At 55.9% G+C, this 24329-nt stretch overlaps 3 protein-coding genes across 4 annotated transcripts; 1 reads left to right on the forward strand and 2 right to left on the reverse strand.

The window, feature by feature from the left end:
* Positions 1-900: 900 nt before the first annotated feature.
* LOC114815008 (cytochrome c oxidase assembly factor 3 homolog, mitochondrial) lies at positions 901-2213 on the reverse strand. The gene is made up of 2 exons (XM_029074733.2): positions 1978-2213; positions 901-1273 (listed from the first exon to the last, which is right to left on the reverse strand). Exons 1-2 carry the CDS (start codon positions 2189-2191, stop codon positions 1170-1172), a joined length of 318 nt encoding a protein of 105 aa, XP_028930566.1. The 5' UTR covers positions 2192-2213; the 3' UTR covers positions 901-1169.
* A 263-nt stretch (positions 2214-2476) lies between these two features.
* On the forward strand, positions 2477-16516 carry CNTD1 (cyclin N-terminal domain containing 1). Its single transcript, XM_029074711.2, has 8 exons — positions 2477-2684; positions 3943-4018; positions 11013-11184; positions 11949-12111; positions 12590-12734; positions 13638-13734; positions 14757-14969; positions 16099-16516. The coding sequence occupies exons 1-7, from the start codon at positions 2528-2530 to the stop codon at positions 14958-14960; spliced, it is 1014 nt and encodes a 337-aa protein (XP_028930544.1). The 5' UTR covers positions 2477-2527; the 3' UTR covers positions 14961-14969; positions 16099-16516.
* BECN1 (beclin 1) lies at positions 16470-22922 on the reverse strand. Of its 2 annotated transcripts, none has more exons than XM_029074705.2 (11): positions 22665-22922; positions 22021-22088; positions 20334-20392; positions 19610-19700; positions 19324-19460; positions 18933-19127; positions 18542-18688; positions 18175-18324; positions 18021-18081; positions 17409-17551; positions 16470-16752 (listed from the first exon to the last, which is right to left on the reverse strand). In XM_029074705.2, exons 1-11 carry the CDS (start codon positions 22789-22791, stop codon positions 16584-16586), a joined length of 1347 nt encoding a protein of 448 aa, XP_028930538.1. In that variant the 5' UTR covers positions 22792-22922; the 3' UTR covers positions 16470-16583. The 2 variants fall into 2 exon arrangements, with proteins under 2 accessions (XP_028930538.1, XP_028930537.1); XM_029074704.2 differs by having other exon boundaries at positions 20331-20392.
* Positions 22923-24329: the final 1407 nt, after the last annotated feature.

Here is a 24329-nt window from a genome sequence, read left to right on the forward strand (position 1 = left end):
ACTATGATGCCCCACAGGGCAGGTGGAGAGGGAGTCCCCCCGGCCCCCAATAAAGACGCTGGACACAAAGACCCCTCTGTTGACCAGGTGAAGGGCGAGGAGGGAGATAGGCATTTCGGGGGCTCAATCCTGAGTCGGAGAGAGGCACAGATTAGGGCGGAGCGTGGGTGAGGTTGACCCTGGCAGGTGGATTGGAAGATCTTTCCCCACTATGGCGAGGGGGTGAGGAGGCCCATTATCCCCGCTCTGCCACTTGTCAGCTGTGTGACTGTGAGCAAGTCACTTAACGTCTCTGAGCCTCAGTTCCCTCAACTGTAAAATGGGGATTAAGACTGTGAGCCCCACGTGGGACAACCTGATTCCCCTGTGCCTACCCCAGCGCTTAGAACAGTGCTCTGCACATAGTAAGCGCTTAATACCAACATTATTATTATTATTCTCTATGCCTCAGTTCCCTCATCTGTAAAATGGGGATTAAGACTGTGAGCCTCATGTGGGACAACCTGATTACCCTGTATGTACCCCAGTGCTTAGAACAGTGCTCTGCACATAGTAAGCGCTTAACAAATACCAACATCATTATTACCCCCGCCCTCCCAGCTCCCCACACTTCAGCCCCCTCGCTGTCCGGGACCACCCTCCATAGTTCCCTTATGTGTTGGGCACGCGGGATAGGAGGGGGTGGAGGGTGGTTCCTTCCCATCCCAGGTACTCTTGCCCTCGCTGGCCCCCACACAATCAAGTGGAAAAATCTCAGTGAAGAAGCCATTAAAGCGTTTGGGTTAAACATTAGAGACTCCTCAGGGCAGGACATGGGCCAGTAGGTTCCCTTCCCCCTGCCACTGCCTGCCAGCTCAAACCTCTCCCCCCAAAAGTAGACCACCCCCCCCCCCCATGACAGAGCCTGAACTCCACTTTATTTATTGCGCAGAAGCAACAGGAGCCCCGAGCTCATGGTTTCCCGGCCGGCCGGCGGGCCCCCACCAGGCCCCGATCCCGCCGAGGGGCCCGAGGGGTGGGGGGGGGGGGTGCCTCAGGCCAGCACCCACAACAGTCCCGCCCCAGGTGTGGGGTGATGGGATGAGGAAAGGAACGGTGGTTCTCTGTCTGTCCCGTCGTGGTTCTTGTGCGACGCCGGTCTGGCTCCCGGTCAAGTCGGTCGGCCAGCGTCAGTGTCCGGAAGGCTGCGCGGCCTTGGCCCGGGCGGCTCTGGCCTGGTCGTCCAGATCATCCAGAAAGCGCTCCTGGGCCACAGAGTAGAAGGTGTAGCCGTCTGGGGCGGGCGCTCAGGGAAACCACGGGGCAGACACACTTCCTCCCTCCTCTTCCTCTCCCCCAGTTGCCCCCCACTGCAGCCCCACTCCCTTCTCTCGGCCCATTCAAGGCTCTCCTCTCTGCCTTCTTACAGTGGCCTCTTGGCCCCTGGTCCCCTTTTCTCTCCATATCCCTCCGTGCCCACTCAATCCACTCCCTACCCCTCCATATTCCCCATCTTCACTCTGCAGCCCTCTGCCCCCACCCTCTCTCCTCTCCCCACCCCGTGCCCACCCTCTGCCCTCACCCTCTCCTGTCCCCACCCTTCCGCGCCCACTCTCCCCACCCTCGTCATTCCTGTTCTCTCCGCTCTCCTTTTTGAGCCCGCTCTACCCAACTCTTCTATATCTACGCTCCTTCTTTCATTCAGTAGTGTTTATTGAGCGCTTACTATGTGCAGAGCACTGGACTTAGCGCTTAGAATGGACAAATCGGCATTCTTGCCTCCATGCCCTCTCCCCTCAGGTTCTCGTGCTCACTGTCCAATCCCCACCCCTCTGGACCTGCCTTCGGTCCTCTCCACCCTCCCCCTGCCTGTTTTCACTGCTCCCCACGCCTCCGCGCCCACTCCCAGCCCATCTCCCCGAGCCGCCTGTCCTCCTCCCCCCTCCCTGTGCCCCTCGCCGGTGCCCGATGCGGGCTGTCTCCGGCCCGGGTGGATACAAATGGCCACCACCAGGGCCCCGATGCCCAGCCCCGTCAGGATGTTACGGGTCCGCCGCTGCGGCAGCGCCTTCTGCCACTGCGCCAGCTCCACCTGCCGCATGAAGTAGAGCTGCGCCGGCGTCAGCTTCTCCCGCGTCGGATCGATCCGCCGCGCGACCGGCGCCTCTCCGGGCCGGGACCGGGGCCCGTCCTCGCCGCCCGGCGCCGCCATCTTGTCCGCGCCGGCCTCCGGGCCGGGCCGGGCCGGGCCGCGGGGCACGCCGGGACTCAGAGGAGCCGGCGGCCGCAAGGCTCGCCGGGACTTGTAGTCTTTTGCTAAGGCGCGCGCGCCGGCCGGCGCCCGTTCGATTGGCCAAGGAGCTCACGTGCTCCGGGGCTGGCGGCCGAGGCGGGAAAGGGCGGTTGGGGGCGCGAGGCCGGGCCGGCCCAGGGAGGCCGAAGGCCTGAGGGGCCCGGTTGCCAGGAAGCCAGTCCCGGCGGGGCCCGGGACAAGGGCCCCGGTCCCGTGGGGGGGGGGGGGGGGGGGGCACAGCCGACAGCCCCGGGAATGGCCGGGGCCCGACGCACCCTCGGCGAACTGCGGTTTGGGGTAGTTTCCACCGAGATGATCGAAGACACCCTGCTGCACCTGGCGCAGGAGAACGAGCAGGCGGTGCGGACGGCCGCCGAGTGGACGGGCAGCTTCAGGGAGGCCCGGATCGTGGGTGCGCGTCCTGACCCACGTCGGGGCCCGGCCTTCCCCTCCGGGCGTGGAGGGGAAGGTGGGGAGCCGGGGGGCCAGAAGCCTGGGTTGCCCCCAGCCGCCTGGGGCCTTGACCCCTCTTGGCCCAGGGAAACTCAGCCTCGGTCATTCATTCGTTCAGTCGTATTTATCGAGCGCCTACTATGTCAGAGCACTGTGCTAAGCGCTTGGAATCGACAATGAGAACTGGAGAAGCTCACTCTGGGGTGAGGGGGGGAAGGAGGCAGTTTAACCTCTTTGCAAGGAGAACCTGCCCCCCCCCCCCCCCCCGTCGCCTTACCCTGTATCTCCCCCAGCGCTTAGAACAGTGCTCTGCACACATATTAAGCGCTTAACAAATACCAACATTATTATCTAGTCTCTTCCCCAAAGCCGACGCCTTCTGTAAAACCTGGGAGGCTCTGGGAGGGGAGAACCATCCCCTGCCCGAGCCTGACAATATTTTTCCCACCCCAACCGAGTCAGAATTACAAACAAATCATTCAGCTGGGGTTGGACTTCAAAGAGGAAATGGAGAAGGCAGATTCTACCAAGGATCATACCACCCCTCCAACCTCCCCCATCGCGCCTTTAGGTTACAGTCACCTCCCCTGCCCGCTCCCTCCAAACATGGCACCGGCCCAGCCTCTCTGAGCCCAGCTTAAGATAACAAACAAGTCCCGAGGAGGGGCGTCTCCACACAAACCCACCCTCTGGGCCCTGGAGGAGAGAACGTGCCCGTTGGAGAAGCTAATGCTATTTGCACAGTGAGGAGAGACCCTCAGAGAAAAGATGCTAAGCAAACAGATCCCTAGGAAGAAGAATTATGACTCTCCCTCGGGAGCGCCTTTGCTGCCACCCGTCATTGTTCCTCCTCAATGTGGTGCTCCGGCTAATTGCTCACATTCATTCTTCAGAGCCCCCCGAGTTACGGAGGGCCCCCAGAGTGCCGCCAGGTTGGTAAGCCTAGTGTGCACAAGGGGTAGACACCCACGGAAACGGGTGCAAACAAAGTCCCCCTCGGGCCGAGCTGCACTCTGTCGGACTCTCCGTTCGGCCTCAAAGATGGCAGTTGGCAACAAGGGAACTAGGCTGGGCTGTGTTTCTTTTGGACTCATCTCCCCCTCTCCCCGCCAGACACTTCTTCCCTCGCCCCATCTCTATTTTACCCTGGTGACACAGTTCCACAGAGCGGTTCTAGTTGCACTGGTAAATTGCACTTTTCTTTCTTGTTCTGGCAGAGTTTGTGTTTCTCCTGTGTGAACAATGGGGCCTAGAGAAATCCGTGAGCTACCAAGCCGTAGAAATCCTAGAAAGGTAAAGTTCTGAACGTGGGGCCGTTGTTGTGGGTGCCTTTCTGATCGGATGACGGGCTCTGTCAAGTGGTCTTTTTTCCCTCTGAGAAGTTCAAGGTTTTTCATTTTATCTCTTATACTTGCAGAAGTAATTTATCTTTCCAGTGGCTTCTTCCCCACTCCTTTCAAACCTGCTCATGTGTCCCCTATTCTAAAAAAAACCCTCCCTACTTCACGGCGCCCTCCAGTTATTGCCCCGTCTTCCTCCTTCCCACGTTCCTTTCCAAACTCCTTGAGTGAGTTGTCTACACCTGCTGCCTCCACTTCCTCTCTTCTTGACCTCCTCCAATCTGGCTTCCGGCCGCTTCGCTCCACGGAAACAGCCCTCTCCAAGGTCACCCCCCACCATGACTTTCTCATCACTGTAGAATGTACCACCTTCTCCCTGTCTCACAAGCCTGTAGCTGCGGCATTATCCTTCACTCGTCTCTCTCGTTTAACCCACTTAGGCAATCTGTCACCAAACCTTGTTGGTTCTACTTTCACGACATCGCTAAAATCCGCCCTTTCCTCTCCATCCAAAGTGCTACCACGTTGACCAAGCACTTATCCTTTCCCACCTTGACTTCTGCATCAGCTCCTTGCTGACCTCCCTGCCTCCTGTCCTTCCCTCTCCCTCCAGTTAAAATAATAATAACTGTGGTATTTGTTAAGGCCTTACTATATGCCAGACACTGGGATGGATACAAGCAAATCAGATTGGACACAGTTCCCGTTCCACATGGGCCTCACAGTCTCCATCCCCATTTTACAGGTTAGTTAATGAGGCACAGAGAAGTAAAGTGACTTGCCCAAGGTCACACAGCAGACATGTGATGGAGCCAGTCCCATGCTCAATCCACTACCCCATGCTGCTTCTTAGTCTATACTTCATCTTGCTGTCGAGATCATTTATCTAACAAACCATTCAGTCCATGTTTCCTCTAGACTGAAAGCTCATTGAAGGCAGGGAACATGTCTACCAACTCTTCATTCAATCATTCAATCGTATTTACTGAGTGCTTACTGTGTGAGAGCTTGGGAGACTATAATAGAGCTTACAGTTTAGAGGAGAAGACAGACATGAATATACATAAATAAAATACAGATATGTACAGAAGTACTGTGGGCTGGGAGAGGGAATGAATAAAAGGAGCAAGTCAGGGCGACATGGAAGGGAATGGGAGAAGAGGAAAGGAGGGCTAAGTCAGGGAAGGTCTCTTGGAAGAGATGTGCCTTCATTAAGGCTTTGAAGGGGGATAGAATAATTGTCTGTCGGATATGAGGAGGGAGACTTCCAGGCCAGAGGCAGGATATACTAAGCCAGCGCTTAGAACAGTGCTCAGCACTTAGAACTTTGATTAGACTGTAAGCCCGTGATTAGACTGTAAGCCCGTCAAAGGGCAGGGACTATCTCTGTTACCGATTTGTACATGTCAAGTGCTTAGTACAGTGCTCTGAACATAGTAAGCACTCGATAAATACTAATAAATAAATACTATTGAATAGAACAGTGCTTGGCAGATAGTAAGCGCTTAACAAATACCATCATTATTATTGTTATTATTATTATGTAGGTGAGAGGTCGGTGGTGAGATGTACTGTACTCTCCCAAGCGCTTAATACAGTGCTCTGCACATAGACAGTGCTCTGCACATAGTAAGTGCTCAACAAATACCATTGATTGATTGATTTAATGATTCCCCACTCCCCAGGAACCTCCAGTGACTGTTCATCCACCTCCCCATTGAAGGAAACTTCTCACCATTTGCTTTAAAGCGCTCAATCGATCTCATTTTACCCCCTCCTATCTTACCTCACTGATTTTCTACTAAAGCCCAGCCTGCTGGCTTCACTCCTCTAATGCCATCCTACTCAATGTAGCTTGATCTCTTCTTTTTTGCCACCAACCCCTCACCCAGATTCTGCCTCTGGCCGGGAACACACCCTCTGCCTTTATCTCTCCAAGAGGCCTTCCCCGACTAAAACCTCATTTCCTCTTCTCCTACTCCCTCTGCTTCACTCTTCCACTTGGATTTGCATCCTTCATTCACACCTCCTTCAGCCCCACGACACTTATTTACATATCTGTAATTTATTTTAATTAATGTCTGTCTTCCCTCTAGACTGTAAGGTCAGTGTGGGTAGAGGGTGTTTGTACAATCTCTGTTATATTTTACTCTCAAGTACAGTGCTCTGCACACAGTAAGCACTCAATAAATTTGATTGGTTGATTGAAACCATCACCCTCCCCAAGTTCGAGGCCTTATTAAAATCACATCTCTAAGGGGCCTTCTCCAACTAAGCCCTCATTTCCCCTACTCCCTCTCCCTTCTGCATCACCCATACACCCTTTAAGCATTTGATATTCATCCCACCCTCAGCCCCACAGCACTTTTGTACCTATCCATAATTTATTTTTAATGCCCATCTCCCCCTCTTGACCGTAAGCTCCTTGTGCACAGGGAATGTGTCTGCCAACTCTGTAGCATTGTACTCTCCCAAGCACTTAGTACAGTTTTTACGAAGAGTAAGTGCTCAATAAATACGATTGATTGGTTGATAGAAATAGAAATAGAATAGATAGAAATAGATATTAGAAAAGCCAAGACGTAAAGTTTCCAGAGCAAACAGAAGGTCCTTTATGTAAGGTCTTCAGATCTTAAGCAACATCATCCTGAGTCAGACAGATGATTCGTCCAGCCCAAGTCGTGATGGCATCAGGCATTTGGATCAACTCTATGTTGATTTCCCCCTGGACACTCACCCTCAAAAGTAGAGATGGGCCAGGCTCTCCAATACTCTCAACTCTCCCCTCTCCATCCCTAAATCTCCCCAGTGACCCAACATGAACCATCCAATGCCTCTGTTGTTCAAACATTACTGAACGCTCACTGTGTGCAGAGACCCGTACTCAGGGATTGAGAGAGTACAATATAACAGTTGGTAGACATGTTCCCTGCCCACAAGGAGCTTACAGTCGAGAGGGGGAGACAGGCAATAAAATAAATTATGGTTATGTAAGTAAGTGCTGTAGGGCTATGGGTAGTTTGAATATCAAGGGCTTACAGGGTACAAATCCAAGCTCCAGGGCGATGCAGAAGGGAGAGGGAGTAGGGGAAAGGAGGGCTTAGTCAGGGAAGGCCTCTTAGAGGAGGGGTGATTTTCATAAGGCTTGAAGGTAGGGCAAGTGATTGTTTGGTGCCTATAAAGGAGCGGGAGTTCTAGGCTAGAGGCAGGATGTGGGGAAGGGATTGATGGCAAATAGACAAGATCGAGGTAGAGGTTGGCATTAGAGGAGTGAAAGGAGCTTGCTGGATTGTAGTAGGAGAGCAGTGAAAATAGGAGGGAACAAGGGGATTGAGTGCTTTAAAGCCAATGGTGAGGAGTCTCTGTTTAATGCAGAGATGGACGGGCAAGCAGTCAAGAGGTCTGGGGAAAGATGGACTGAATGGTTTTTTTGAAAAATGAAACAGGCAGCAGAATGGAGTGTAGACTAGAGTGGGGAAAGTCAGGAGGCAGGGAAGTCAGCAAGAAGGCTGATTCAGTAGTCAAGGTGGGATAGGATAAGTGCTTGGATCAGCATGATAGCAGTTTGGATGGCGAGAAGAGGGCAGGTGGTAGCGATATTTTGAAAGTAGAACCGACAGATGACGAGTTCTGTTTTGGACATGTTAAGTTTGAAGTGTCAGCACGACACCCAAATAGGGATGTTCTGAAGGTACGAGGAAAGGCGAGGCTGCAGAGAAGGAGGGAGATCAGGGCTGGAGATGGTAGTTGAAACCAGGGGTGCACATTAATTCTCCAAAGGAGTAAATTTAGATGGAGAAGGGGGACACAGACCTGAACCTTCATTCAATAGTATTTATTCATTAGTATTTATTGAGCACTTACTGTGCGCAGGGCACTGTACTAAGGTCTTGGAATGTATAATTCGGCAACAGAGAGAGACAATCCCTGCCCATCGACGGGCTTACAGTCTAATCGGGGGAGACGGACAAAAACAAGACAGCTTAATAGAATCAAGGGGATATACACCTCATTAACAAAATAAATAGGGTAATAAAATAAATAGGGTAATAAAAATATATACAAATGAGCACATTGCTGAGGGGAGAGGAAGGGAGAAGGGGAGGAGCAGAGGGAAAGGGGGGAAAGGGGGCTTAGCTGAGGGGAGGTGAAGGGGGACAGAGAGGGAGCAGAGGGAAGAGTGAATGAGGTGGGATGGAAAAGGAAGTCAGGGGAATTTATCAGGGAGTGGAGGGTCGTCAGGAACATCTACATCCACGAGGATATTGAAGTCCCTAAAGATCAGTGTAGGGATGGAGAAATCAATCATTCATTCATTCATTCATTCATTCAGTCTTATTTATTGAGTGTTCACTATGTGCAGAGCACTGTATTAAGTGCTTTGGAAAGTACAATACAGCAATAAAGAGAGACAATCCCTGTCCACAATTACAGTCGGGGCAGGGAGGAGATAGGTATCAATACAAGTAAGCAGACCTTAATATAAATAAATAAAATTACAGATATATTCATAAGTGCTGGGGGCAGGAAGAGGGGGGAAGAGCAAAGGGAGCAAGTCAGGGTGATGCAGAAGGGAATGGGAGATGAGTCAGTCAATCAGTCAATCAACGGTATTTATTGAGCGCTTACTATATGCAGAACATTTACTAAGCGCTTTGGAGAGTACAATAGAATTAGCAGGCATGTTCCACACCCACAACGAGCTTACAGTCTAGAAGGGGAGACAGACGTTAATATAAAGAACTTATAATATATAATTTAAATATATGTACATAAGTTCTGTGTGGTTGGGGGTGGGGGAAGTGGAATGGTCACAGATCCGTGTGCATGGATGATGCAGAAGGGAGAGTGAGCCGGGGAAAAGAGGGCTTTTCAGGGAAGGGAAGGCCTCTTGGAAGAGATGTGACCTAAATAAAGTTTTGGAGGTGGAGAGAACAGTGGTCCGGTCTGGAGTGGGAGAGAGTTCCAGGCTAAGGGGAGGATGTGGGAAAGGGGTCGGTGGTGAGATAGATGAGATCGGGGCTCAGTGGTGGTGGTGCTAGAGGAGCAGAGTGCTAAACTAGGAGATCAGTGAGGTGAGGTCAGAGGACGCGAGGTGATTGAGTGTTTTAAAACTGATGGTACGGAATTTCTGTTGGGTACGGAGATGGATGGGCAGCCATCGGAGGTTCCCGAGGAGTGGAGAGAAGGAATGTGAGAAAGGGATCAAAATAGTTTGGAAAATTGGAGGTAGGGTCTGGGGGTGGTAGATGACCATGATTAAAAACTGGATTCAGGGGTAGAGGTGGATGATATGGGCTTCAAAGGAAGGGAAGGAGGGGGGTGGGGGAAGTGGAATGGTGAGAAAGCGGCACTGGGGAGTGAGAAGGAAGCCCACCCCGCTCCTTTCCTAGTGAGTCTTGGGGAGTGGGAGAAGATGAGAGAACCAGGTTTCAGTGATAGCGAGGAGGAGCAGTGACTGGGTCAGGAACAGGTCACGGATGATAGGAAGCTTTCCCAAGATGGAGTGGGGATTGTTCCACAGGCTGCATTTGGCTGAAAGCTGTGTGTGGGTGGGAGTGCGTGTGGGGCGGAGACAGCACGACGGATGGGGAGGGTTTGGATGGGAATGAGCTGACGGGGCCCAGCGTCGGGGGGAAGGGGATGGAGATGGGGAACGGTGGAACAAGGGATTTGAGGAGAGTTAAATGTCTGAAACACCTGGCAGGGACAATGGGCACGGGAGTCAGTAAGGTTGGAGAAATAATGTTGCCAGGCAGAGAGGGTAGAGTTATAGCAGATGAGAATGAATTGAAGATGGACGAGGTCAGCCTGATACCTGGATTTCTGCCAGCAGCACTCCACAGCTCGTGTTCGCAGCTCGAAAATTCTCTATCCCTAAATATCCCTTCAAGGACCCAGACCATCCAACGCCTCTAACTCTCCCCTCTTCATCCCTGACTCTCCCACCAGTGATCCAGCACGGACCATCCCCGATTCATCCCCAGTCATCCAGTACAGATCACCCAACACCCCTAACCCTCCCGTTTCCATCTCCTATCCTCTCCCCATGGACTCACATGTACCACCCCCAGGTCTTCGCTCTCCATCCGTGATTCTCTCTCCAGCAGCCCAGTATGGAAGATTCAATGCCCTTAATTCCTCCCTCTCCACCCCTGACCTTCCTTCAGGGAGCCAGCCTGGACCCAAACCCGTCTGTAGCCTGCTAGTACTTTTCCTGCCCAAACTACTTTCGTAGCAGGAGTAGCATTTATTGAGCACTCATTTGTGTATTTGGTGTTTCCTGTGGTAATGAGTTCCATGTGCTTCCCTTCCTCTGAATGAACTAGAGGAATCAGCCTGGCCTAGACGATAGAGTCTGGGCCTGGGAGTCAGCTGGACCTGGATCCTAATCTCAGCTCAGCCACTAATAATAATAATAATTACAGTATTTGTTAAGTGCTTACCAGGTGCCAGGCACTGTGCGAAGTACTGGGGTGGATGCAAGCAAATCGGTTTGGACACAGTCCTTGTCCCGCTTGGGGCTCACAGTCTCAAGTCCCATTTTGCAGATGAGGTCACTCAGGCCCAAAGAAGTAAAGCGACTTACCCAAGTTCACAAGGCAGACAAGTGGTAGAGTCGGGATAAGAACTGACTCCCAGGCCCATGCACTTGTCCGCTGTGTGACCTTGGGCAAGTCACGTCACTTCTCAGTGTCTCAGTTACCTCATCTGTAAAATGGGGATGAAGACTGTGAGCCCCATGTGGGATATGAACTTTGTCCAACCTGATTAGCTTATATGTATCCCAACTCTTAGAAGAGTGCCTGGCACATAGTAAGCGCTTGACAGATACCAGGAAAACAACATATAAAAGGTGGCCTCCTTTTGGTTTTTTGAACTGACCACCTTCAAGCTTCCCTGTGGTTTGTTCCATAGTGAGCTTGTTTCTCCCCCCGACCTTCCAGGTCCACGGTGAAGCAGGTGGAGGCCGTCTGCAGTCCAGCGGTGGTTCCGGGGGCCAGCGAGAAAGCCGACGCTCAAGGCTGGAGGACCCTGACAGCTCAGCTGTCTGGCCGGTTTCTGCTGCGGCTCATGTCTTGCATTCAGCTTGCGAGTAAACTTGCTTTTCACTACAAGGTAAATGAGGTGCGATGCCAGGGACCGGGGGGAGTGAAGCGAAGGTGAGGCAGCTGGCGGGTAGGGGTGCCCCTCTGCTACGCCCTTGGAAACGCGAGAAGGCCACGATACGTCCCAACACCTCTGCCTACAAGACCCCAAGCGCCCACCCATCCCCTGTCCCCCCATCTTGGTCCCAGAGCATAATAACAGGCCCCACCGCAGCAGTCACTGGTGGTCACCCATCCTTTCCCGAGGCATGAGGACAGTAGGTGGCATCAAGTACCTTAGACTGTATGGGACAGGGACTGTGTCTGACCTAACAATATAATAACTGTGGGATTTGTTAAGCGCTCACTCTGTGCTAGGAGCTGTTCTAAGTGTTGGAGTAGATTCAAGATAATGGGGTTGGACACACTCCCTGTCCCGGACAGGGCTCACAGTCTTAATCCCCGTTTTAAAGATGAAGAAACTGAAGCACAGAGAAGTGAAATGACTTGCCCAAGGTCATATAGCAGACAAGTGGTGGAGTCTGGATTCGAACGCAGGTCCTTCTGACTCCCAGGCCGTGCTCTATCCACTATCCATGATCTTGTGTCTACCCCCCTGCTTAGTATGGTGCTTGACACACGTTAAGTGCCTAACAAAACCCACAATTATGAGCTGGGCCCTCCCAGCCCCCTAAGACCCTGTTAAACCAAAACCTGAGATTTATTCACTTCCCCGCCCGTGCTTACAGAGAAGAATGAAGCAGAAAAACCTTCCTCTCCTCTTTCTTCGTTCAGATCGTCAGCAATGTGACAATCCTGAATTTCCTCCAGGATTTAGGGAGTCCGTACAGCAAAGAGGAACTGCTGGAGTCAGAACTTGCTGTTCTCAAGGCCTTAAACTTTCAGGTCAACCTGCCCACTCCCCTGGCGTACGTGGAGACGCTCCTCGAGGTCCTAGGTTCGTTCCAGACGCCTCTGCGGTGACAACCTGGATAGGCGCCACTGGGGGATGGGGTTGGGGGACAAGGGGGAAGAGCGGGCAGAAACCTCAGGGCTCAGCCCCTGCTGGGCATTGTCCAAAGGGGAGTTTAGAAAGGGGCGAGGCGGGGAGAAGGAGCGCCTGCAGCCGAGCCCCGGGGTTTGGCAGGGGATGTGGGCGAGGCAAAGGTAGGGTTCTTCCCTCCACTCTCCTCCTTCTCCATTTCCCCCTGGATCCGGGCCCACTGGGCAGCCCCGCCATGGAGCGGGGTACCGGCAAGAGCGTGGCAGGTGCCCGGCGTCACCGGGCACGCATCCGGCAGCCAGTTTCATGCCAAGTGGCACTAACCGATGCTTGTCGGGAACAATTTGCCCTGCCCGTAGAAGCCGCCTCTGGGCTGCCAGTTATACTTGAGGGAAAGCCAGACTGGCTGCTGCCCCTCCTCACCCAAACCTAGGCTACAACGGCTGCCTGGTGCCCACTAACCAGTTGCACAGGACCTGCATGACCCTGCTGGACGTAGTATACCTGCTGCACGGCCCCATCTACGACAGCCTGCTTAGGACCTCCATCGAGAACTCCACGCCCAGCCGGCTACAGGAGTGAGTCCCCGTACCGTGTAGCGGACTTCTGGGGAGGGGATCTGGCTGGTGGGTTCTGAGCCCTGGGACCGCCAGGGACCTCCGGGGTCTGGGCCGGTCGGCCTAGGCCCGGTTCCCCGACCCCATGCGACTTGCCCGACGACTGGTTTTCAGCATCTCTCATGGAGCGCAGATCCGTGTTCAAGTCACTGAGAGACCCAGAGCCAGGGCCCCCGTATTTCTGGGATCAGACACCTGTGCGGTTCTTGTTGCATCAACAAGCGGGAAGGGGAAAGAGTCGGGATTTCCGGGAGCAGAGGGGGTGATTACTGTAAAGACAGCCGGGAGGTTGAGGCCCTGCGGCAGCCGGGACCGGTGTCAGAGAAGCTGATGGAAGCCCGCTGGACCCAACCAGGGAGGGCGGAGTCTTGCCAGCTGACACCCCGGCTAGCTCGCCCCGGCACCACCGACTGGGGCTGCTCGCGGGGCCTAGCCCAGACGTCCACCAGCCCGCTTAATGGCTCGAGTTTCCCGTTGCTGGATTTAGACGGATAGAGCCTTTCGGCCGCTGTGTCATCCCAACAAGAAGCAGCTTGGCCGAGTGGATAGAGCACAGGCCTGGGGACCGTAATGACCTGGGTTCTAAGCCTGGCTCCACCACTTGTCGGCTCTGTGACTTTGGGCAAATCACTTCACTTCTCTGGGCCTCAGTTCCCTCATCTGTAAAATGGGATTTAAGACCGTGAGCCCCGAGTGGGACATGGACTGTGTCCAACCTGATTAGCTGGTATCCACCCCAGTGTGTTTAGTACAGTGCCTGGCAGACTAAGCTCTGAACAAACACCAAGAAAAAAACCAAACTAAAACAGAACAAACCTAACCCCCTCCTCCCCACGCCGTGGAACTTCTTTTCTCATTATCTAGGGCCAAGTTTGTGTCAGTGAAAGAAGACTTCATGCTGTTGGCAGTAGGAATCATTGCGGCGAGCACTTTTGTCCACGCCCAGGAGAGCTGGAGCCAGGTACTGTCACCGCCAGACCTCGTTCCCCAGAAAGTCTTCCCCAGCCAGTGCCGGGCTCAAGGCAGCAGAGCTCACTGGGCAGGAACAATTCGGTCACATCCCCACCCTCTCAAGCTCCCTCAGCATCTCCTTATCCCCAAAGGGACAAACAGCGTTCGACGGGTTAGAAATGGAGCAGCACGCTGTGGGGAACGAGGGCCGGGGGGGCGGTGGGGAAGGCGGAGGGGGTCCCCCAGTCTATTTCTGGCTGGAGGAAGAGGAACGCCAACTGCTGCCCAGTTCATTCGCCCCACGGAGTTGGTCCAGCCAAATAATCCAAGCCCCAAATGAACTGTAAGCTCACCGAGGCCAGGGAATGTCTATTGTTCTGTTGTACTCTCCTAAGCGCTTAGTACAGTGGTCTGCACATGGTGAGTGCTCAATAAAGACGATTGACTGACTTCATTATCATCCTCCTCCTCCTCAACACTGACAGTGTATGAGGCATTTGGGGGGCAAACTGTACAAAAAAGAACTGACTGTCCAAGGGATCTTTTTTGGACCTGGATGACCCTGCTGGGCTGTAGCCACCGATCAGGCGGACGGGCTAATCCGCAGCTCCCCATTCCCCGGGCCCCGCGGAGGCCAGGCCTCCGTGGGAGAGATCGCAGCAGGGGCCATCACACGGAGATGGGACAAGACTTCCAGGAGGCAGTTTCTCCCCTCGTTTTTCTTCAGAAGGCCGACCAACATCCGCTGTCTGGCCTGAACGCCAGCCCGTGTCCAGAGGAGTTTAGGTTAGACAGCGTCTGGGAGCGGGCCAGACCCCTACTGTCTCATCTGTTCTGGCAGAAAACTCTGAAACCTGGGTCTCGCTGGCCTTCTAGAAACCAAAGTGTTTGGGTAATATCCAGTTTGAAAGGCCACCCCTTGCCTGTGAGTGCGTGTGCGCACGGGTATGTATACATACGTATGTGTGCCCACGTGCACACCAATCATGTCAGCGTGCCTCGAAAAAGAACAGCCCCTTTGTGTTTCCGAAGGTTTTGGGGCATTTACACGGCATCACTGGCATCAGCCCAGAGAGCATTGCGGCGTTCTCTTATGCAATCCTGACTCACACGGTTGGAACCAGCACCCCGGAGAAGCCGCGCCGGCCACGGGGGGGAGCGGTGGCTGCCACGGCAACCCTCTCCCCCCAACCTGACGGCCCCAGTCTACGAGGACGCGTGAGGCTGCGGGACTGAGCGTTTCTGGTTAGTGGCACCACGTCATCCTCTACTTCTGGGAACTCCACCACCACGGGGGGGAAAAAAGCTAGACGGCTTGGGTTCTTGGGTTTGTTTCGCAAGCAATTCAACCGTGGGCATGTTGTGCCTTAGAGAATATTAATAATTTTGGGTATTTGTTAGGTGCTTACTAGGTGCCAGGAGCTGTACTAAGCGCTGGGGTGGATACAGGCAAATCAGGGGGGACACACTCCCTGTCCCCCTGCGGGGCTCATAGTCTCAATCCCCATTTTAGAGATCAGGTAACAGAGACCCAGGGAAGCCAAGTGACTTGCCCGAGGTCACGCGGCAGACAAGAGATGGAGCCGGAATTAGAACCCATGACCTCCTGGCTCCCAGCCCACGCCCTATCCACTCCGCCATGCTGCTTCTCTAAGAAAGGGTTAACACGGTTGGCCAAGCCCCTGGGCAGAGGCCCTTGGATGGGGACGGGATAACAGATGGGAGAAGCAGCATGGCTCAGTGGAAAGAGCACGGGCTTTGGAGTCAGAGGTCATGGGTTCGAATCCCAGCTCGGCCACTTGTCAGCTGTTTGACTTTGGGCAAGTCACTTAACTTCTCGGTGCCTCAGTTACCTCATCTGTAAAATGGCGATTAAGACTGTGAGCCCCACGTGGGACAACCTGAATGCCCTGTGTCTTCCCCAGCGCTTAGAACAGTGCTCGGCACATAGTAAGCGCTTAACAAATACCAACATTATTATTATTATTATTGTTTCTCGTGACAAAGTGTGGGGCAAGTTTTCCTGTTGAATGTTTAGCCTTCCTCCAGAATCCAGGAGACGAGGCAGTCTCTAGCCTCAGGTTCAGCCTGGGGGGGTGGGAGGAGGAAGAAAAAACACCCCTCCTCACCTCTTCCCATGCTCGATTGGGGCCCAGCTGGGGTCCAGACAGATCGGAAGCCCCTTTCCCTCAAACCGGGCACCACTATAGCAGCCGTGGCCATCCCGTCCCCTCCTCCCTCCCCGGGGCCAGAAGAACACGAACCAAAACCCACAGACGCCGTGTCCGTGCTGGGCGAGTCTCCGGGGGGGCTTTTCTACGTGTGGGCAGCTGAGCAGTACCCACGCCAGCGTATCTTTCTTCCCAATGTCCAGGATGGCCAGAGACCAGAGAGCCGCAACACAGCCCTGACCCAGACCGTCCCCGAGGCACAAAGGAGTGTTGGATTTCCACGTCCGTCACCCTTTCCCACGTCCTGTGCCAGAGACGTGATCTGCCGCAAGAGCAGAGGAGGGCGGGAGAGCGTGCTCGAAGCCCGTCTTCCCGGAGCTGGGAGACGCCCAGGACTCGTTCCAACTCTTGAGAGTGGAGGTAAAGCACTTGACCTCCCCTGCACCTCCACCCCCGGCCCGGTCACCCCGACCCCGGCCAGCTGGGGTTCATTCGGAAGAGAGGCAGGCCGCCACCCGGCCCACGTCCGCGCTCGGCCTTGTCACTTCCGGGGGCCGCGACGGGTAATGTATTCTAAGTATTTTGTCCGGTTTAATATTAAATGAACTTCTAACAATTTCACGACAGAGCCTAAAGCCACCAAGGCAGCACTCTCGCTGTCCCCGGCAGGGAAAGGAGAGCGACGGAGTCATTTGTTATAAAACTGGGAGGAGACCCAGGCCAGACCCCACTTCAGGTTGGTCAGCATGAACTTGAGGGCCTTCGTCCACTGCTCTTCCGAGTTGAACTGGGTTTTGATGGAGTAGGAGCCCCCGCTCCCCCCCGTGTCTTCGATCTTGCCTTTCTCCACGTCCATCCTGTCACACAGACACAGCTCCGCTCTTTCGGCTGCTCCGTTCCCCCACCTCCTCCCGCTCCCCCTCGGCCCCGCCGCGCCCCGCCAAAGGGGAGCTCAGGTAACCGTGCTGCAGGGCTGATCACGGGGCAGCTCGCGATCTTTCGCTGGCTGCAACCCTCGCTCACAGAAGAGGAGCGAGGGAGCTGGCATTTGCTCAAAAGCCAAAAATGCCGGCCCTCACAAGAGCCCCATTGTCATCAGGTGCTCGTCAGGACAGCGGCTGGCCCCCCCCGCCCCCCGCCGGGCCAGGCCCAGGGAGAATGAGGAGAGACAGCTCAGGCCCGGTCCCAGCCCCACCCCCGACCCCAGACAGCGGCCCGCGGCTTCTGGCCTCGGGGCCCCGAGCCACAGTGAGGTCCACCGGCTACTCTTCTTCCAGGCCGTCTGATTTCGAGGGCGGGGGAGGCTGAGCCAACAGCCACCCCCAAACCCGGGGGTTCCAAACCCCACCCTGTGCGGCCCTCGGTTTGGGGGCTCCGGGGACATAGCTCCCGACGATAGGGCCCCGGGCCAGTCCCCGGGATCCGGCCCTCCGCCGAGCCCCACGGGAGGGCCAACGAGCCCGCCGACACCAGCGGCCCCACTCGCCGCTGGGCTGCCTCGGCGCCCACCGACCTGTAAGGCAGGCAGAAGCGCGTCTCTCCTTTCTCCACCTCTTCTTTGAACTGTTGCACGCAGTCCAGGAATGCCACCATCGCGTGGTCAAACTTGTTATCCCAGAAGAAGCGCAGGCCCCCCGAGCAGTAGAGGGGCAGCTCCTGTCCAGAGAAGGAGCGAGAGCGGAGGGCTTCCCCCCACCCCCCGGATAGTGGCGGTCAGGGCTCAGCTCTCCTCCGGACTCCCACGCCCACCAGGCTCCAACTGATCCCACTGGGCCCAGGACCCGGACTGCTCCGGGCCCCATTCCCTGCTCCGCCACGGAGCTCCAGTCAAGTCACCCGTCCTTCTTGGGAGCTCAGCCTCCCACCGACATAGAAGGCTGTCCTAACACTCTCCCACCCCCGCCAGCGCCCCCACCACAAACCAAGAGGCCTTGGAGAGGACGCGAACGACCGAAAGTTAGTCTTCAGGTCTGAGATGCCTGCCATTAATCCCGCGCACTTTGTCTCCCCGTCCTGAAAGGGTGGTCGTGGGGTTCTGGGGCAACTAGCCCCTAGCGGGGCTCAGATGGCTGACACGTGGGGAAGGGTGATGGGTAGCCATTTCCGGGCCGGCTGCTCTACGCACCTTGGATTTGTCTGTGAGGGACTCCAGGTACGAGTGGTTTCCATAGGGGACCAGGCGGTATCTGGAGGAAACCAGTCGCACGGTCGGAACAGGCGGTAGCCCCCCTCAAGCCCCCAGCCCCCATCGGCTGGCCAGCAGCCGGGGCTCTCCCTACCTCTGGAACCTCAGGCCCATCTTGTTCGCCAGGGCGTGAAGCAGTAACACGGTCTGTCCCCAGGCCGCGTTGATCTCGTTCCACTCCACCGGGACGCTGGGCAGGCGCCCCAGCCTGAAGGTGTTGATGGTGCCAAACTGCCCGCTGTGCCTGAGGAGCGAGGACCAGAGTGACCAGCCTGGCGCAGGGCTCTCAGACTCAGGGAGCCAGGCCGGTTCTGAAGAACACTGAGGCGGAGGGACCGGGACAGGTTGCCTTGGAGCTGGAGGGTGGGCGGGGGGAAGGTGGGAATGGGAAGAGAGAGAGGAGGAAAAAGAGCAGAGGAAGGGGGAGAACCAAGCCACCCCAGCGGGCAGGCCCCCGCTACCAGATATGGAACGTGGCGTTGAAGACGTTGGTTTTCTTCAGCTTGTCCAGCTGCATCTGGGCATAGCGCATCTGGTTGTCCACGCTCTTCAGCTCGTCATCCAACTCCAGTTGTTGCCGCTTGAATTCACTGTACTCCTTCTGGTACCTGGGGAGCAGCCCGCAGGGGAGGGGGTCGGGGGAGGCAGGCAGGTCCCGGTCCCCCCATGCCCATCTATCAGTCGACCAATCATACTCGTTGAGCGCTTACTGTGGGCAGAGTACACACGGTGCACCCTCTGAACCGAGTGCCGGGGAGAGGATATCACCCCGGAGATAGGAGACCCCGTTCCTGGTCCACAGCGACCTGGGACCCGAGGGCTGGGGGGTGGGGGACCCTTCCCCGGACTCACTGAGCCTCCTCGTGGTCTAGCCTCTCCGCCTCGGCCTGGACCTTCTCGAAGTTCTCAGCCACGGCCTGGCGGCTCTGCTCCACGGCCTCCAGCTCCTGGATCAGCCTCTCCTCCTCCAGCATCAGCTCCTTCAGCTCCATCTGCAGCTTCTCTTTATCTTCCTCGTTCATCTGCTCCAGGATCTCGAGACAGCGTCTGCGGGGAGGGCGGGGAGCGTGGGGATGGCGGGCAGCATGGGCGGGCACCCCCAGCCAAGGTGACCTGGGCGAGCCCCCTACATGCCCGGGGGGTCCTGGCCCAGCTCAACGACCCGGGATGGGAAAACCGAGCCGCCCTGCCCCGCGGGCTGCCCGCCTGGGTTTCAGCCCCTGCCCCCGTGGCGGGCACCCACTTGTAGTTCTGGCACTCGTTCTCCGTGATGTTGAGCTGCGTATCCAGCTGGTCCAGCAGGGTGTCCGTGCACTCCTCGCACAGAGGGTGGTCCACGTCCGTCTGGCCCGACATGATGTCAAATAGGTCCCCGGTGACCTGGCAGGAGGAGGTGCCGGGGGGGGGGCGGGCTCTGAGTGGCAGGACGCACCCTACTTTCAGGACTAGAGACCCCAGGGTCCTCCCCGCCTGTCCGGGGCACCCCTTCTCCGGGAAGTAATAGCAGGGGAGCACCGCAGCACACTTACCTTCAGCCTCCGGCTGAGGTTCTCCATGGTACCCCCGTCCGACGCCTCCCCAATCAGGGTGAAACTGTTGGCGCTCTCTGTGGACATCATCCTGGAAACAGTGCCCGACCCGGCCCCCCCACGGCCGGTTCAGTGGCCCCGGGGGCCGGGAGGGCGAGACCGGTGCCCTGGTCAGACACCCGGACTCTCAAGCTCCTGCTGTCCCTGCTGCCTTTCTGGGAAAGAAGCGACATCCCAGCCCTCGCCAAGGAAAAGCCCACCTCACCCTCCACTTCTCTCAGGGACGGGGGAAGGAAGAGGTGGCTGAGAGCCAGTGGGGGGTGGGGCGGGGAGGTGGTGGTGATGGTGGGTGGGGATCCCTGGGCCCAGAGCGCAGAACTCAGGGGAGGCAGGACCCTTTGCCCTGCTCGGGCTCCGGCCTGCAACTGCGCCGACGTGGCCAGGCTGGAGTCCCGTCTGGCGGCCACGGCTTCTCCGGTCTTCCGCCCCCTCAGATCTGTCCTCGGTCCCCGGGGCTCTGGGTTCTTCAGCACCCACCCCTTCCCACCCCCTCAACCTGGGTGGGGGTGGGACAAGACACCCTGCAGGCTGAGGATGGACGTGGACCGGGGCTAGTCACGTGGCAGGAGTTGGACAGGACACCCACGCCCCCCCCAACCCCGTTCGGGCCCTCTGCGCAGATGCCCCCCAGGGTCCCCTCAGGAGCTGAGCAAGAGGCTGCCACCTGGCCGGGGGGATGAATCTTCGGGAGACGCCATCCTGCCGGGTTTCGGTAAAGGCCTCCTGGAAACGAAAGGGCCCGATCAGGGTCAACCGAGCCCCAAGTTCTGGTCTGGGGTTCTGACCACGGCTCCACTCAAAGAGAGTCGGAGGGGTCCCCGGGAACACGGGTTGGGCCTTTAGCAGGAGAATGAGTCCTTCTTTCAGCCTGCTCCTGACTGCCTCCTCCTCCTCCAACTCCCCAACCTTTCAGCATCATCCCCCCACCCATTCCTGTCACCACTGCATCTACTCTAATAAAAACACAAACGATAACAATGGCACTTTATTAATAATAATAATTGTAGTATTTGGTAAGCACTTACTATGCGCCAAGCACCGTTGTAAGTGCTGAGGTAGATACAAGATAATGGGATTGGACACAGTCCCTGTACCGCGTAGCAGTCTTAATCCCCATTTTACAGAAGAGGGAACTGAGGCAGAGAGAAGCAAAGTGACTTGCCCAAGGTCACAGAGCAAACATGTGGCGGAGTCCTCTGACTCCCGTGCTCCTGCTCTTTCCATTAGAAAGTGCTGCTTCTAGCGCCTACTGTGTGTTAAGCACTATACTAAATACCGGGATTGCTAACAAGTAATCAAGCTAGACACAGTCCTTGTCCTGTATGGGGTTTACAGTCTATGGGAGAATAGAACATGTATTTCATCCCATTTTACAGTTGAGGAAACTGAGACCCCAAAAAGTGAAATGACTTGCTCAAGGTCCCACAGCAGGAAAGTGGTACAGGCAGGATTCAAACTCAGGTCATCGGACTTCTAGGCTCAGGCTGTTCCCACTAGACCACACTGCCTCTTGCCGGAATAATCGCTTTACTCGTGTCCTCTAACTTCTATCGTTCATCCTGCCTCCCACCTTGGCCTGGGGATTACTAAGTGTTTAGTACAGTCCCCTGCACACAGTAAGCGCTCAATAAACACGACTGAATGAGTTGCCGAGGACAGGGACTGCCTGGTGGAGGATTCTGGTCCTCTCTCTGGACTCTAGGCCTTCAGTACTTGTCAAGGACGTGAAAAGCTGAAACGGGATGAACAATCTGCGGATGTTTTCCAAGCCTCCGTAGGGAGACGTGGGTTCACATCTCAGTTCTGACTCAGAGGACATGAGAAGCTGCGTGGCCTAGTGGGCAGAGTGCTCGAGGACCTGAGTTCTAAGCCCAGCTCTGTCCCTTGCCTGCAGTGCTCTCCACACAGTAAGCGCTCAATAAATACTATTGAATGAACGTTGCATCATTTCGGCCAAATCACTTAATTTCTCTGGTTCTCGGTTTCTTCGTCTATAAAATGGGGTCTAAATTCAGCACTCTGCACTCGGTAGGCGCTCACTAAATATGAATGACTGACTGAACGAATAAATGCCTGTGCTCTCTCCATTTAAGTGGGCCCCATGAGAGACGAGACCTATGTTGGATGTGATTCTGTCATCCCTACCCCGGTCCTTGGCAGGCAGTAAGTGCTTACCAAAAACCACTGAAAACTTTAAAAAGCTAGGGACGGTTCTCAATTTCCAAAAGGGGGCCGGGGACAGTCCGGGACCCCCGGGTCGGGCGGGTTAACGGCTTCCCTGGCGGCAGCCTTGGCCTTCTCATCAAACAACGGTGCTCAGGAACCGGAGCGACGGGGGCCTGATCCATTACCTCTCCGGCACTGGGCTCTTCTTCATGGGCCTCCGTGGGTTTCGCCTGGGCTGCGCTGAGCAGCGGAGCTAAAGGAATAATAAGAAGAATGCTGGTTTTTGTTACGCGCTTACTATGTGCAGAGCACCGTTCTGGGCGCTGGGGTAGATACAGGGTCATCAGGTGGTCCCACGTGAGGCTCCCTGTCTTCATCACTTAACTTCTCTGTGCCTCAGTTCCCTCATCTGTAAAATGGGGATTAAGACTGTGAGCCCCACGTGGGACAACCTGATTCCCCTATGTCTACCCCAGCGCTTAGAACAGTGCTCGGCACATAGTAAGCGCTTAACAAATACCAACATTATTATTATTCATCCCCATTTTAGAGAGGAGGGAACTGAGGCCCAGGGAAGCGACCTGCCCACAGTCACCCAGCTGCCAAGCCGGGATTCGAACCCATGACCTGTGCCTCGCAAGGCCGGGTTCTTTCCACTGAGCCGCGCTGCTTCTCAAGGGAAGCCAGGGAAGCCAGGGAAGCGTTCCCTCTGAGCGCAGACCCCCTGCCCCCCACCTGGCCACCTCCACTGCCCCTCCGTGCTGCCCCTGGGGGTCTCCCCCCGGCCCTCCCACCCGCCCCAGCCCTCGGTCGGCTCTCCCGGTCTGACCTGTGAGCTCCTGGATGGTGACCCGGTCCAGGATCTTGAAGGACGTGTCCAGCTTGAGGGGCTGGCTGCAGCGCTGGCACACGAAGCTCACCTGCATGGTGCTGCTCGACGACTTCGATCCCTCCATTGGCGCGGGGCAGAGGTCTTGCCCGCCGCCCCCTTCTCTTCCTCAGCTCAGAAATCTTCTGAGCGGGCCGGGACGACAGCGGGAAACCCGACAGCGGGCGGCCCCTCCGGCCGCCATAGCCGCCCACCCGACTCTGCCCTTTCTTCCCCACGTCCTCGGAAGGACTTCCGCCCGGACCGGAAATGACGTCACGGAGCCGCCGCCGCATCTGCGCACGCCCCCCCCCCCCGAGGGACGCGGCCCCACGAGAAGCTCCACCGCGCCCTCCAGCGGCCGCCCGCAGAACTGGCCAACCCCCGGCCCGGCCTGGGGTCACAGGACGCCGTGCCTTGTGCCGCCGAGTCGTCCGCGACCTATCGCGACACCAGCGACAGAGCTCTCCCAGAACGCCCCCACTCCATCTGCAACCGTCCTGGGAGCGTTTCCATAGAGTCTTCTTGGTCACAAGACGGAAGGGGTTTACCACGGCCTCCTTCCACGCACTAAACCCGAGCTCCTGCACCCTCCGCACTGCCCCGTGCCCCTGCTGCCCAGCAAAGGGGAGGGGGGGCTTGTAGCAGATGGCTTCCACTCGCTAGTCACTGCCCGAGCTAGGAATGGAATGGACGGGCCTCTGCTTGACCCTCCTTCCCGTAATCGAGACTGGGAGAGGCCTGGAAACTCTCCAGGTGTGACCCTGAGAGGGGCAGAGGAAACCTCGGCAGAGCGGGCCGGAATTGGCCTCTTCCCGCGGCCTTCTGCCGGCCATCCCCAGACGATGATGATGATGGTGTTTGTTAAGCGCTTACTTACGTGCCAAACGCTGTACTAAGCGCCAGGACGGAGACGATACAAACTAATCCGGTTGGACCCAGTCCCTGTCCCACACGGGGCTCACCGTCGCGCTGAGCCCCAGCCAGGCTTTTTGCTGGTGGCAAAGTCATCCCAGGATTCAATCAATCAAAAGTATGGGAGAGGCAGGGTGACGTGGGGAAGACCCCCTTTGGGAGCGAGAGGGCTGGTAAAACCGATGTTTTGGAACGTTATCCAGGAGATACGAGTGGTCTAAAGTGTCTAAATTCAAGGGACAAATCCAGTGGACTGGGCAAGGAGGAACTCAGTGTTGACTTTGGGGAGAGTGGTCTCAGTTCAGTGATAACCAATCAATCAGTCAATCGCTCGTGTTTATTGAGCGCTTACTTGATGCAGAGCGCTGTACTAAGCACTTGGAAGAGTGCAATATAACAGAGTCGATAGAGACGTTCCCTGCCTATGTTGAGCTTACGGTCTAGAAGGGGAGACAGATGTTAATATAAATAAATTAAGGATAAGTGTTGCGGGACTGAGGGAGGAGTGAATAAAGGGTGCAAATCCGAGCGCGGTGGTGATACAGAAAGGAGTGGGAGAATTAGAAATGAGGGCTTAGGGAAGGCCTCCTGGAGGAGATGTGCTTTTAATAAGGTTTTGAAGTCTGTTTGATATGAACATGGAGGGTGTTCCAGGCCAGAGGCAGGATGAGGGCAGGAGGTTTGTGGTGCGATCGATGAGATAAAGGTACA

This window comes from Ornithorhynchus anatinus, chromosome 11 (genome assembly GCF_004115215.2).
Source record: "Ornithorhynchus anatinus isolate Pmale09 chromosome 11, mOrnAna1.pri.v4, whole genome shotgun sequence".
Taxonomy (NCBI): Eukaryota; Metazoa; Chordata; class Mammalia; order Monotremata; family Ornithorhynchidae; genus Ornithorhynchus; species Ornithorhynchus anatinus.

What these genes read in the sequence shown, in the direction of transcription:
- LOC114815008 (XM_029074733.2), bottom strand. Translation starts at nt 2,191, where the DNA reads ATGGCGGCGCCGGGCGGCGAGGACGGGCCCCGGTCCCGGCCCGGAGAG. An exon ending in GGCCCTGGTGGTGGCCATTT is followed by an intron (nt 1,274 to 1,977) that starts GTATCCACCCGG and finishes CGCCCGCCCCAG; the next exon opens with ACGGCTACACCTTCTACTCT.
- CNTD1 (XM_029074711.2), top strand. Translation starts at nt 2,528, where the DNA reads ATGGCCGGGGCCCGACGCACCCTCGGCGAACTGCGGTTTGGGGTAGTT. An exon ending in CAGGGAGGCCCGGATCGTGG is followed by an intron (nt 2,685 to 3,942) that starts GTGCGCGTCCTG and finishes TTGTTCTGGCAG; the next exon opens with AGTTTGTGTTTCTCCTGTGT. An exon ending in GACGCTCCTCGAGGTCCTAG is followed by an intron (nt 12,112 to 12,589) that starts GTTCGTTCCAGA and finishes ACCCAAACCTAG; the next exon opens with GCTACAACGGCTGCCTGGTG.
- BECN1 (XM_029074704.2), bottom strand. Translation starts at nt 22,791, where the DNA reads ATGGAGGGATCGAAGTCGTCGAGCAGCACCATGCAGGTGAGCTTCGTG. An exon ending in ACCTCAGCCGGAGGCTGAAG is followed by an intron (nt 19,461 to 19,609) that starts GTAAGTGTGCTG and finishes TCCTCCTGCCAG; the next exon opens with GTCACCGGGGACCTATTTGA. An exon ending in AACGAGTGCCAGAACTACAA is followed by an intron (nt 19,128 to 19,323) that starts GTGGGTGCCCGC and finishes CCCTCCCCGCAG; the next exon opens with ACGCTGTCTCGAGATCCTGG.